We start from the raw sequence: 15,471 nt of genomic DNA on the forward strand, positions 1-15,471 counted from the left end.
TTGATGTTGATTTGAGTGGTTATAGATGAAGCAAGGTCTTTGTATGGCATTTCCTATAAAGTTCAAAGCACGAAAGGCAATGATGTTATGAGCCAGTTTGCATCTCTTGTTATCAAGACCAAAGTGCTGATTTGAGTAGTTATGAATACTCTTTCTGCAAGTGCCATTGGTATCTTCCTATTGCTCTTGTTCTTATGTTATGTAGGAAGAACAACAGAAACACAAGTTCCAGCTACAAACATAACACCAGGTTCCTTACTTCACCCTGCTACTTACCCTACTCACTGGTCCTCTTCTTCTGGCCAATTTGCATTTGGCTTTTATAAGCAAGGTAGTGGCTATGCCGTTGGAATCTGGTTGGTTGATGCGAAGAACAATACGGTGGTATGGACTGCAAACCGAGACGATCCACCAGTTACTTCAAATGCAACTCTACAGCTGACTGCACAAAGTAAATTTGTTGTGCAAACAGAGCAAGGAAAACAGAAGCTTATTGCCAAAGCAATTGCTTCCTCCGCTTCCATGCTCGATTCTGGAAACTTTGTACTATATAACCAGACTAAGGGTGTCATATGGCAGAGTTTCGATTACCCAACTGACACTATGTTGGGTGGTCAATCTCTACCTTCTGGAGGTCAATTGTTGTCTAGTTCTTCAGATACCAATCACTCAAGTGGACGATTTCGCCTCAAGATGCAGGATGATGGAGAATTCAGTCTGTATCCAGAATTCACAACTGACACGAGGAGGGATGCTTACTGGCCGTCAGATATATACCTTGGTGATAAGATAGTCAAAGGCAAAGCTTATCTTTACCTCAACAAAACAGGTTTGCTGGTGTCCAAGAATGGTAGCAATAGTGTTATTTCGAGCCATTATGGACCTTATTCTGGCGATAGTGTCGGCAGCAACCAGACCATTTATCGTGCAACCCTGGACCCTGATGGGGTTTTCAGGCTGTATGCTCATGATAAAGGTAGTGAGTCCAAGAAAGTTTCACAGTGGCCATGGGATGACGGATGTGAGGTAAAGGGTTACTGTGGCTTTAACAGCTACTGTACATTCAACGACGACAAACCGGACTGCTATTGTCTTGAAGGTTTCGACTTTATAGAGCCAGATCAACGCACTCTTGGCTGCAAAAGGAACTTCTCAATTGCAGAGTGTAGAGGTGAGAAAGGCAGCGCAGCTGCACCCTATTATAACATGGTCACAATGCTAGATATTCAATGGGAGGATCACGCTTATTTTGGGGCCTATATGGAGCACCAAGAAGAATGCTCTGATTCTTGTTTGGCTGATTGCAACTGTTGGGGTGCCCTTTATGAGAACGGGAACTGCTTGAAACAAGGGATGCCTTTCAGATATGTCTCAAGGAGAGTTGAAGGGTTCTCAGCCAACACAATGTTCTTAAAGGTGGGAAATATCACCCATAAAAACAGGAATCCTAATGATGTATTCATGCCTCTCCCAATCAGGAGTACTAGCAACAAAGCAGTTGTCACTATCATTGTCATCACATCGGTGTTCACTCTTCTTTTATGCTCAATGATCGCCATCTCTTGCCACCTGATTTACAAGATTCGAGTTCTAAGGCTTCAGAGGCAGATGGAGACTGGGAACTTAGGCCTAAATGAAGAAGTGGCCTTGAGAAGATTTTCATACAGTGAACTGAAGCGGGCAACAAATGGTTTCAAGCAAGAGCTGGGTAAGGGTTCTTTTGGAGCAGTCTACAAAGGCAGCTTATACAAAAGTAGAAGATCCATTGCAGTGAAGAGACTAGAGAAGCTAGTTGAAGAAGGAGAAAGAGAGTTCCAAGCAGAGGTGCGAGCCATCGGAAAAACACATCACAGGAACCTTGTTCGCTTGCTGGGATTTTGTGCCGAGGGTCCCAAGAGGCTTCTGGTCTATGAATACATGAGTAATGGTTCCCTTGGAAAGCTCATCTTTGGGGGTGAAAAGCGTCCAGATTGGGATGAGAGAGTGAGAATAGCACTGGATATTGCAAGAGGGATCCTTTATCTCCATGAAGAGTGTGAGGCACCCATTATTCACTGTGACATAAAGCCTCAAAATATCTTGATGGATGAATTTTGGACCGCAAAAATATCTGATTTTGGTCTAGCAAAACTCTTAATGCCAGATCAAACAAGAACCTTCACAGGGATTAGAGGGACAAGAGGGTATGTGGCTCCAGAATGGCACAAGAACACCCCAATATCAGTGAAGGCAGATGTTTACAGCTATGGTGTTGTGCTGCTGGAAGTTATATGCTGCAGAAGGAACATCGAAATTAGTGTTTCTGTACCAGAGGAGATTCTTCTCTCTAGCTGGACCTATAACTGCTTTGTTGCTAAAGAGTTGCATAAGCTAGTTCCCAGGGAAATAGTGGATAAGAATGTTTTGGAAAATATGGTGAAGGTGGCACTATGGTGTATCCAAGATGAGCCTGCTCTCCGGCCAACAATGAAGAGTGTGGTGTTGATGTTAGAAGGGGTTACTGATGTAGCTATTCCTCCTTGTCCAACAACCTCTATTTCTATGTAAATTCTCTTCTGCACTGGGAAACAATATTGATGTGTCTTTATGTTTTTCAGTTTATATGTTTGTCTTCTGTTTAGTGCGTTTCAAATTCTTTCAATTGTTCTCGGTGGTGTTGAGATATATAACAAGGTACAAGAAAGAGAAGCTAATGTAATTCCCATGATAATTAATGTTTTATCAGCAGATAGTCTTTTGTCTTAATGTTTCAGTCATATGTTTGTGCTATCACAAAAACCACTGCTTTTGAATTGATGATCAGAAGTTCAAGACACTACAGTTTGTGATATATGAATTATACTTTTAATCTATTATAAGCATAGTAACCACAAACATGTCATGTTAATGTTTACTTTGTTAATATAAAATAGCAATGAATAAAAGAAGGTAAATTTTTCAGAGAGAATGAGTAGTGATTTTGATAGTGAAGTCAAGACTCATTGAGTTCGACTGGAGCATTGCATCATAGCCATAGGATGAATTGAAGGGTTCTTTCAAGTGTAGAACACGGCATAACTCAGTGGCTGGTTTTTGTGTTATTTATTGGTTCATTATAATAATCTTAGTCTCTTAGATACTGACTCAAAATCTTCCACATAATATATAAACAATGACGTTTGAGAGGAAAATGAAGACTACAGAAAATAATTGTTCAGGCTCTAATATTAGTGTTTGACAGTGAAATCAACCTATGATTATTTTCAACCAACTCAATGCTTTTGTTATTTTTGCTTCAACACGAGACTTGATAATACAGTTGCAGTTCAGCAGCACGCCACAGCCATATATAGGATGAATCAAGTGAAGAACACGGCACACATATCATTCATTCATTCATTCCTTCGTTCTTTTGGATCTGATTTTGGAACAGCAAAGCTGTGTTAGAATACTACTACGTATGGCAATGTCAAATGCCAATCAGCCAATGTAACGTGTGACATTAGCACTTGATGGTTATTAGTGACTAAGAGAAGGGGGTTTAATTTTAATTTTTTTTTTGCTAAATATTACTTTTGCTTTTTCAAAGAAATTTTGGAAATATTTTTACTTTTGTCTCATATCGAGTTGAGAGACATTTTCATTTTGTCTCCTAAATAACAAAAACAAAATTGAAGTAGAGAAGAAGAAGTAACATCTAGATGTATCCTGGTTCAGCTACCTTGTGCAATGTAGCCTACATCCAGTTTCCATCACAACAGTGACGGAATTTCACTATTTTTCAACAAGATAACATTCACCAATTCTCCCTAGGATCTACTCCAATCCTATCTGGGACAAGTCCAGATACTAACCCAATCTGAACTTGACTAAGACTCACCCTAATTTTCAAAAGTAAAATGATAATCCAACTTATAAGGGAATCCCCTCAAGATTATGAGAACAAAACAGAAATACATACAAAGAATTTCTGAGATAACTATGGCTTTTTCTTTAACTCTCTGCCTTTTTCTACTCATTGGTTTTTTCTTACAAAACTTCACATTTTGCTTTTTACCAATGAAACACAGACAGACTAAACTGAGAAAAAAATATTCAATGATAACCATGAACGAGAAGAATAAACAGCTCAAAGAGCTATGAGAACCCAAACGTGTGCTCTCATTCCTTGCTCCAATCCTTGGTTGTTCACCCCTATTATAGAGGAGTGAACCTTCCAGGGCTTGAAAACTTCTTCAGCACATGTTGGTTCTCTTCTCCCAATACACAGATGCAGCAGCGGCATTCACAGAGGAGAGAGAGGGTAGAAGCAGTGACATGCAATCATACCTTCAATATGCTCTTTCAACATTTTTCTTCAAGAATCTTAAATCTGAGCCGTGCATTCTTACTTTGGCTCCAAGTTTGTTTATTGATCATAAATTCTAAGCAGAGCACTATTAACTTTACTTTCTTCATATTTTTCAGAACAGTGCTTGTGACCCAGTTGATTTCTTCAATAATCCTTGATGAAGCACAAATGAAAAAATTACCATTTTAATATGGTTTGGCCGTGAGTGACTAGCTTCTTGGTTGTATCCCTTCCTTCTTGCTTCGTTTTGACAACAAGCTTTTTTTCCTTTAAAACTCCATACTCTCTACACTTTCCCTTTCTTTCTTTCTTTCTTGCTAAGTGAGTGATGTGACCAAAGTGAAGAAAGAGGAGAGAGAAGAGAGAGTTTGGCTTTTTGGTGGATGAAGTGAATGTAATTAATTCAATTGAAATGAAGTAATGTCATGTGATGGTTCCAATGAAATGGAATTTGAATCACTTAGTTACTGTCTAAATGAATGAGTAGATTTGAATGTTGATCACCATTAAACTTTGGTTTGATTATGGGCTTGCTTATGTTTTTGGGCTTATTTGTTTTCTTCCTTCCTGATGGTTTAACCATTCGATCTTTGGATCAAGATTGTTGGAATGAATAGTTTGTTTAAACTGACTTGATATGGGGCCATATTTCTTTTCTTATCTTCCTTGTTTAGATTACTTACTATCATTGCCATTTATCATATGATATGAGTGCTTTGTTTAAATCATATTAGGCCAGATGTAATATGGGCTTGTTTTTCATACTACTTGGACCAATGTGAATTAATTAATTTTCTACACACAAACACAACAAATCATATAAACAAATAACCCAATAATGTTTAGTCATCATCTTAATCATAGTTTAGTTCTCTAAACTCAACAATTTTTTCCTTGATGACAAACATTGTTAAATGAATTGAAATTGAATGAAAGGAGTTTTTAGAGATTTTCCTTTGATGTTTCCTTTGGTTTGAAGCTCCCCTTTTCTTTTGATCTCCAAACTCTCCTTGAATGTTTGCTTTTCATAACCTGATACCAACAAGCTTTTCACATAAATAATGCCAAACATCCAATAATTTTCAAATAGTTTTGTATCTTAAGGAACATGTTTGATCATATGTCAAAGTTTGTAAGGCTATTATCAATTCACAAATATCATCATCCAGCCTTGAAACAAGCATGAATAAGAGCTAATCCAAATATTAATTAAAAGCTATTTATTCAAAATCTCAAATGCTAAGTTACAAACAATATTCACAACTAGATCAAGCTGCATATTTTTAAACACACATTATAAACAGCAGTTTCAAACATCATCATCATAGATCAAGATAGAAACAGACAGCAGCCTTTCTCTCCCTTTTGTCATTAAGGAGGGACACTTGCATGGAGAAACAGTTCAACATATGCAGAAAGTGTAGAGCAGGTAAAAGTATAAAAGTTAAGTTATAGTCATCAACAGAGTTCAACAACTAAAATCCAGAAATAGAACAAAAACTTAGGATAAACCAATGTTTCAGAAATAATTTTTCCGCAGCAACATCATGGAGCAGAAAACTCAGATACCAAAACAAAAGCTATAAGTATAAGCAATATTCACAATCAGAGCAATATACATAATCATAGCTGCATGAAATAATGGTTTAAAACAAATAAAATTTGTAGCCAGTCTCAAGCATCAGAAGTTCAACAGTTTCAATATAACTATTTCAAATTATTTTCACACAATACTTACTCCCTTTTTTGTTATCAAGGAGGGTAAACCTACAAAAAATAGTTCAATATACAATCCACAAGTGCAAAATAAGTAATATCGTTAGTGTCATAAAAAATTGTAAGAAAACAGTAGCATCAAACAGGATTAGACATCAGATCCCTCATCCTCGGTTGCAAGAGGATCTTCTTCTTTTTTCAAAATCGTGTCCTTGGTTGCCTTTGTGCCCTTTTTCTTAGATTACTTTACAGCACCACTACCCTTAAGATATAAAATTCTGTCTTAAATTTTATTGCTAAGATCAATACTAAAATACTAAAAAATACAAGTTAAAAATATTCTATATATAAAGAAAAATGGGAGTAGTGGAGAAGATGAGAAGTTATCATAATAACTACTTTAAATGCTAAAAAATTCTTTAAAAACACAAACCAATTTAATAAAATGAGATTTAAGGTATTTTGAATTTTAAAAATAATGCAAGCAGTTTTGAAATGACAAGCCAAATAAAAGTTGAAAAGAATTTAAAACTGATTTGACTTGAAAAATGATGAATACAAATACTGCCTTTTGGTGTAAGTGATCGAAACAAGAAATGAGGCCCACTTCATAAAACAAAACAACTTTCTCTTGGGCTTAGTGGTGGTTTTAAAAAAACACATTTGACCACCAAGGATTTAGTTCAGATCCAGATTCATTTAAAATTATCAACACATAGTCTAAACTTCATGAAATCTAGAGAGAGTCATCATCTATCCAGTTTTGTCTTCCTGCGACCTGAAAAACACCCAAAAAATTTTTTAAGCATGTTTAATTAAAAAACTCAGCAATCAACAGTCCCTAGAGTAATTCTCAATTTTAAAAATCTATCTTCACATAGAGGTTTTGTAAAAATATCAACCGATTGATCCTCAGATTTCACAAATTGTATGTCAATTGTTCCCTTTTGCACATGTTCTTTTATGGAATGAAATTTTACTTCAATGTGCTTAGTTCTTGAGTGTAAAATAGAATTTTTTTTTAAAAAAATTTATTGCACTCAAATTGTCACAAAACAGAGGGATACTATTGACTTGCAATTTGTAATGTGCAAGTTGTGTTTTAAACCAAGTCAATTGAGAACAACAAGAGGAAGTTGATATATATTCGGCCTCAACCATTGACAAAGCAATAGTGGCTTGCATCTTGTATGATCACACATTCAAGGATTGTCCAATAAGGCAATAAATCCCTGAAATGCTTCTTCTATTCACATGATCTCTAGTAAAATCTGCATCACAATACCCAACTATACAGAATACATAAGTTTTAGAATACCAAAGACCATAATCAACAGCATAATTAATGTATCTAATGATCTTTTTCACAGCAGAAAGATATGATTCTTTGGGTTGTGATTGAAATCTAGAACACACACCCACATTATAAATAATATCTGGTCTAGAGGAAGATAAATTCATGAGAAATCCTATCATTCCTCTATATGTACCTTATTTTATCAACATCTTTTCCTTTTTCATCCTTTTCAAGTTTGAAATTTGGATGCATAGGTGTACTCATTGGTTTGGAATTTTCTAAACCAAATTTCTTTACTAACTCATTGGCATATTTACCTTGGTGTGCAAAAATTCTACTAGGAGTTTGTTTGATTTGGAGTCCTAGAAAGAATATGAGTTCATCATACTCATATCAAACTCACTAGTAATTAATTTTCCAAATTCATCACACAAGGCTTCATGTACCGATCCAAACATAATGTCATCCACTTAAACTTGAACAAGTATGAAATGATCATTAGATTCTTTAATGAAAAGAGTAAAATCCGTAGAACCCCTTTGAAAGCCATTTTTCAACAAGAAAGAGCTAAGTCTTTCATGCCAAGCTCTTGGAACTTGTCTCAAACCATAAAGAGCTTTAAAAAAAGGTTTAAAAACATGGTTTGAAAAATCTTTATTTTCAAAATCGGGGGTTGAGTTACGTATACTTCCCTATCAATAAAACCATTCAAAAAAGGCACACATAACATCCATTTGGAAGAGTTTAAATCCTTTATGGGCAGTATAGACAGTTAATAATCTTATTGCTTTCATTCTAGTTACCAGAGTAAATGACTCATCAAAGTCAGTTTTCTCCTCTTGATTAAACCCTTGAGCTACTAATCTAGCTTTATTTCTAACAACACTACCATGCTCACCCAATTTATTTTTAAAGATCTATTTGATACATGTTACCTTCTTATCATTCGGATAAGGCACTAGAGTCCAGACCTCATTTTTCTCAAATTAGACCAGCTCTTCCTCTATTGTCTTTATCCAAAAAGGATCTTTAATGATGAATTCATGTGGATAGTTCTTCAAGAACTTCCATTCTTTTGGCTTTGGTGAGGTGATCTCAGGTTGAGTACGAATAAGATCAATTTTGTTGAGATTTTCAGAAATCTCTATATGAGGAGGAGACAAAATAGAATCGTCTCCTGGATTCTGGTCTATAGAATCGTGAGCAGCATCTTCCATTGTAAGTTCAGTTTTTTTTTAGTTCTATCTGAATTTTGGACAATCTCAGTTCCTGCATCAATTTTCTCAGCAACACTTGAAATGGAGTTAGAATTACAAAAAGTGGCATATATGGACTCCTCAATTATTCTATATTCCTTGATGTAAACTCTATAAGCTTTATTAGTGGTTGATTGTCCAACAAAGACATCTTCATAAGATTTTGGATCAAAAGTTTCAAGATTATCTTTAGTTTTTAACACAAAACATTTGCATCCAAAAGTATAAAAGTACCTAAGATTGGGTGGTACTCCTTTCCAAAGCTCATATGGCGTTTTCTTTAAAAATTTTCTAATGATAGTTTGATTCAAAATGTAACAAGCTATGTTTACAGCTTCATCCCAAAGGAATTTAGGAATTTCATTTTCACAAAGCATAGCCCTAGCCATTTCTTGAAGGCTTCGATTTCTCCTTTCAACAACTCCATTTTGTTGAGGTATTTTAGGATATAAAAAATTATGTAAAATTTCAAATTCATTACAAAATGATTCAAAGTCTTGACTTTCAAAATTCTTTTTCATGGTCACTTCTTGTGGAAATAATTTTCAAATCTTTTCATTTTGAATCTTTTTGCATAGAGTTGAAAAAGCAATGAAAGCAATATTTTTATGAGCCAAGAAATGAATCCATCCAAACTTAGTATAGTCATCAAACACCACTAAGCTATAGTGCTTACCACCAAGACTTTGAGTCCTTGTAGGACTAAAAAGATCAATATGTAGCATTTCTAATGGTCTTTTGGTTGAGATGTCATCCTTGGGTTTGAAATAATTTTTAGTTTGTTCACCCAATTGACATGCATCACAAGTGATGTCTTTGTCAAATTTTATTTTAGGAAGACCTCTAACCAAATTCTTTTTCACACGCTTAGAAATTTAAAACATGCTTTCATGTCCCAATTTCTTGTGCCATAACCAATTTTCAGATTTCATGGAAGTAAAACAAGCTACATTTTGTTCTTTTAATTCCTCTAAAGTTTGTCCATACACATTATAGTATCTTTTAGCTTCAAATAATATTTTCGATTTTTTTTCACACACCACCAAGCATTCCAATTTTTTGAAAATAACCAAATAACATAAATCATACAATTGACTAATGCTTAGAAGATTGTGTTTCAATCCATCAACTAAAAAATACATCATTAATGAAAGTTGAGAAACTCTTACCAACATTACCTATGGCCATAACTTTTCCTTTACCATTGTCACCAAAAGTCACAAAGCCTCCATCGTATTTATCAAACTTGATGAAGAATGTGAACTTTTCGGTCATGTGCCTAGAGCATCTACTATCCAAATATCACATGTCTTTCTTCTTCTTGGATGCTAGACAAAATTGTACAAAGCTTTTAAGTGACCTTAGATATTCAAACTAATTTGGATCCTTTGAAATTAGTCATTCTTAGTTGTCCAAGTGCATTAAAATCACAAACAAGCTTGTATGTTTTGTTTACTACTCTTCTTTTGCCAATAAAGCATTGTGAAGAAGAGTAACTAGGTTTATTGCAATTAAAACAGTGATTTATGTGAGCATGTTGCTAAAAACAATTTAAGGTATGATGCTGATGGTAATTAAAAGATTTGAATTTTCTGATATTTGAAAAGAGTGCATTGCTTTCGAAAGATCCATCTCTAACATTAGTACCTCCTCTTGCAAAATATCTTAAACCAGAATTTCTTGACACATATGGATTTCTAGAACGTGAGGCTCTTTTGTGAAAGAAGGATTTTCTAAAAACGTCCTCATTGTTAGAGATGTAACATAGACCAGAGTTATTTGAAGCAGGTTCAGATTTTGAATAAGATGCATTTTTATCAAAATATGACTTTTCAAAGTCAGCATCAATGTTAGATGAATATCCAAGACCAGATTTATCAAAAGATGATTTTATTTTTGAAGATGATGCTGTGAATTTTGCAAGTGATTTTTTTTCAAAAATTGCATCATTTTTGTTAGGGATAAGTATTGTGTTGGTCCCTAACGTTTAGGATCAGAATCGAAACCATCCCCATCGTAATTTTTTATTTAGAATCATCCTTAACATTTTTTTCGTATTAAAACCGTCATTTTTGAAGCTTGGAGCCGCCGTCGTCGTCGTCGTGGCCGTCGCACCGCCTCGCCACCTAGCCGCTTCATCTGCACCTCGCCCCTCGCCGCCTCGCTGCTGCACCTTCCCATTTCTCCTTCTGCTTCTTGCTTCTTGATTCTGCTTCTGCTTTCTTGCTTTCCTGATTTTGCTTCTTGCTTCTGCTTCTTGCTTTCTTGCTTCTGCTGCTTCTACTTCTTGCTTCTTGCTTCCCGATTCTCAATTCTGCTTCTGTTTTTGCTTTCTTGCTTTTAATCAGAAATAAAATCAAGGAGCATTTGAGACATTCATTGCACAAGGAGCATGATAAGTTCTTTTGTAGGATTTGACATAGCATCCAAGTGCAGCTCCTTTTAGGCCACATTTGCTGCATTTAAGCTTTGCTGCCCTTGACAATTCTGTCTTCAAATTCTTAAGAGTTTCACCAACAAAATAAACTTGTGGTGCCCTAGATTCCCAATGTTTATATATGTTTATTGTCTAAATACTAACAGAAAGCTAATACAAAATATACAATAATCAAAATGCTAAAAAATGCATACAAGAAAGAAAAAATAAAATAAGAAAACAAAATATTTGAACCAATCCATAATCAGTCAGAATTAATATATTTTGTTAAGCTGATCTACAAGTCCAGTTAGACAATATATATGCCAAGAAGCTATAGTAATCACATAACACATTCTTAAGTTATCATACCAATCGCTGCAAACTTTGTGTACATGGATGACATTTGGTTGCTTTGCTGTATCATATTTGAACCAAATTCCCATTTGCACAATGCAGCATTGGTCCAGTAGCCTAAAACAAATCATCAAAAATAGGAAATTAAAAGTAGTAGAAGAAGAAGAAGCAGATGCAGAAGAAGAAGAAGCAGAATCAGTAGAAGAAGAAGAAGAAGCAGATGCAAAAGAAGAAGCAGAAGCAGTAGACAAAGCTGAACCACTGGCAGCTCGTGGGCGACGGAGCGACGTCGGCTGGGCAGATCGGCGGTGGTAGGAACCCAGCTCAGCCTTAGATCCCTCTCTCTCCTTCGCGCGCCGCCCTCCTCGTGTCGGGCTCCTCTTCCCCTTCCCCTTTTTCCTTCTCCCCTACCCCCTCTCGTGTTTTCTTTTTTTTAATTTTATAATATTTTTATTAATAAGGGTAATTTATTAATAAAGTAAAAAATTTTATTAAAAAGGACGATTTTAATACGAAAAAACGTTAAGGATGATTTTAGATAAAAAATTACGATGGGGACAGTTTCAATTCTGACCCTAAACGTTAGGGACCAAAACAATACTTATCCCTTTTTGTTACATACTCTAAACCTGATTTTTCAAACAAAGATCTTTGATTAGCAAGAAATTTGTCCAAGTTGCTTGAACTATGTGCAAATTTTGCTAAATCACTATTCAAACTTTTGATCATTTTGTTTAATCTTTTATTTTCAACAACAAGTTCTTGAGAGAGATCAATAATGTGCTTTCCTTTGAACTTTTTAATTTTAGATTTTAAAAATCTATTTTCTTCAATGAAATCAAAGGCACATTCGGTCTCCTTCACCTTTTCTTTCAAAAAACTCATTTTCAGATTTGCATTTGTTGTATTTATTCAACAATTTTTCAAAATGGTGAGTGATATCATCAATAGTAACATGCACATCATCAAGAGATAAGTAATTTACCTCTTCTTGTTGATCTTCACCAGCCATGAAACAGATTCGTGCTTCATCTTCGAAGTCTTCTTTCTTATCTGAGTCAATCTAGAGATCCTCCCAAGAAGCCATCCCTTCTTTGGTTTGTTTGAGTTCCCATCTCTGCTTCTTCCTTTGAGTATCATCATCCTTCTAAGTTTTCTAGCAAAAAATACAAACTCGTCATCTGATAAACAGTCACTGGTTTCATCATCCAATGATTCAGTGCACGATTTAAGAGCCAATATTTTCTTTTTTGTGTCATTTTTTTTATGTGAGTGATTTCATATGCTAGTAACTTTTCTCTCAGCTCATCATAGGTCATTTGACTAAGGTTACTGCTTTCAAAGATAACAGTAGCCTTAGTTTTCCACTCTCTTGTCAAGCTTCTCAAGACATTCCTCACTAGCATCTGTTTGGAATGAGTAATTCCCATAGCATCTAAGCTATTAATGATGATAGAGAATCTCTTGAACATGTCATCGATTGATTCTCCTTCCTTCATAGAGAGCATCTCATACTCTTTGCTCAGCATGTCAACTATGGTTTTTTTTTACTTGTGTGGTGCCCTCGTGAGTGACTTGGAGCTTATCCCAGATTTCCTTTGCTGTTTTGCTTCTTAAAACCTTCCAGTATTTCTCAAAGCTGATTGCACAGTTCAGCATGTTGACAACCTAGGCATTTAATTTCACTTTTTTTGTGTCACCTTCATTCCGTTTCAGCTTTGTGAGTGACAACACCATCAGCGCCAGTTTTTGTAGGGATTTGAGTACCATGTATTATTATCTTCTACAGGTTGTAATCCACTGACTGAACAAAGATCTTCATTCATTCTTTTCAATAGTTGTAATTTTTTCCATTGAAGAGTGGAGGTCTGTTGTTGAACTGTCCTTCTGTCAGAGTATAAGCCACTATGTTGGAACCCATGTTGTTCGCCATTAGGATCTTTCCTTCAAGCTGTGAAGCTTGATCTCTTTGAGACCAAGCTCTGATACCAATTGATGGTTATCAGTGACTAAGAGAAGGGGGTTGAATCTTAGCCTCTTTTTCTGCTAAATATTACTTTTGCTTTTTCAAAAAAACTTTGGAGATATTTTTACTTTTGTCTCATATCGAGTTGAGAGACATTTTCATTTTGTCTCCTGAATAACAAAAACAGAATTGAAGTAGAGAAGAAGAAGTGACACCCAGATGTATCCTGGTTCAGCTACCTTGTGCAATGTAGCCTACATCTAGTCTCCATCACAACAGTGACGGAATTTCACTATCCTTCAACAAGATTACATTCACCAATTCTCCCTAGGATCTACCCCAATCCTATCTGCGACAAGTCCAGATACTAACCCAACCTAAACTTGACTAGGACTCACCCTAGCTTTCAATAGCAAACTGCTAACCAAGGGAATCCCCTCAGGATCATGACAACAAAACAGAAATACATACAAAGAATTTCTGAGATAACTATGGATTTTTCTTTAACTCTCTCCCTTTTTTCACTCATTGGCTTTTTCTTACTAAACTTTATATTTTTTCTTTTACCAATGAAACACAGACAGATTAAACTAAGAAAAAAAATATTCAATGATAGCCATGAAGGAGAAGAATAAACAGCTCAAAGAGCTATGGGAACCCAAACGTGTGCTCTCGCTCCTTGCTTCAATCCTTGACCGTTCACCCCTATTATAGAGGAGTGAACCTTCCAGGACTTGAAAACTTCTTCAGCACATGTTGGTTTTCTTCTCTCAATACATAGATACAGCAGCGGCATTAACAGAGGGGAGAGAGGATAGAAGCAGTGACATGCAACCATACCTTCAATCTGCTCTTTCAACATTTTTCTTCAAGAATCTTGAATTTGAGCCGTGCATTCTTACTTTGGCTCCAAGTTTGTTTATTGATCATAAATTCCAAGCAGAGCACCATTGACTTCACCTTCTTCATATTTTCCAGAATGGTGCTTGTGACCCATTTGATTTCTTCAATAATCCTTGATGAAGCACAAATGAAAAAATTACCTTTTTAATATGGTCTGGCCATGAGTGACTAGCTTCTTGGTTGTATCCCTTCCTTCTTGCTTCATTTTGGCAACAATCATTTTTTCCTTCAGAACTCCATAGCTTCTACACTTTCCTTTTCTTTCTTTCTTTCTTGCTAAGTGAGTGATGTGACCGAAGTAAAGAAAGAGGAGAGAGAAGAGAGAGTTTGACTTTTCGGTGGATGAAGTGAATATAATTAATTCAATTGAAATGAAGTAATGTCATGTGATGCTTCCAATGAAATGGAATTTGAATAACTTAGTTCCTGTCTAAGTGAATGAGTATATTTGAATGTTGACCACCGTTGAACTTTGGTTTGATTATGCGCTTGCTTACGTTCTTGGACTTATTTGTTTTCTTTCTTCCTCATAGTTTAGCCATTCAATCTTTGGATCAAGATTGTTGTAATGAATAGTTTGTTCAAGCTGAACTTGATACTGGGCCATATTTCTTTTCTTATCTTCCTTGTTCAGATTGCTTGCTTTCATAGCCATTCATCATATGATATAAGTGCTTTGTTTAAATCATATTGGGCCAGATGTAATATGGGCTTATTTTTCATGCTTCTTGAGCCAATGTGGATTAATTAATTTTCTGCACATAAACACAACAAAATCATACAAACAAATAATTCAATAATGTTTAGTCATTATCTTAATCATAGTTTAGTTCTCTAAACTCAACAACACTCAATCAACAGAAAACTAACTAACTAACGAATTGTATTCTTGTGATATACTTAAAAAAAGATTAAATCTCACTATTATCGACTCTTTTATTAGCCTTGATCAAGTAAATGGCAAGTTGAAGTTGCATTCCTTTGAAGTTGTAAAATTTCTAAAATATCCTTACTTCTCTTTTTTCCAAACCAAAATCCTAACCCTAATTTTGACATAACATACTCCCTCACATACACTCATCAAAACCCTAGCCGCCCTTACCCCTTATCCAACAGTGAAACAAAAGAACAGAAATGGAAATGAGAAGATGGGGAGAACCGGAGAGGGAAGAGAAGAGGAAGGAAGGGAGGTGGCACCGGTGGGCATCATTGCCATCGTTGCCGCTATCA

General features: G+C 35.5%; 1 protein-coding gene across 1 annotated transcript; it reads left to right on the forward strand.

Moving 5' to 3' along the window:
- On the forward strand, positions 1 to 2,729 carry LOC107472018 (G-type lectin S-receptor-like serine/threonine-protein kinase LECRK1). The gene has a single exon (XM_016091595.3). It carries the CDS (start codon positions 142 to 144, stop codon positions 2,545 to 2,547), a length of 2,406 nt encoding a protein of 801 aa, XP_015947081.1. The 5' UTR covers positions 1 to 141; the 3' UTR covers positions 2,548 to 2,729.
- Positions 2,730 to 15,471: the final 12,742 nt, after the last annotated feature.

This window comes from Arachis duranensis, chromosome 1 (genome assembly GCF_000817695.3).
Source record: "Arachis duranensis cultivar V14167 chromosome 1, aradu.V14167.gnm2.J7QH, whole genome shotgun sequence".
Classification (NCBI taxonomy): domain Eukaryota; kingdom Viridiplantae; phylum Streptophyta; class Magnoliopsida; order Fabales; family Fabaceae; genus Arachis; species Arachis duranensis.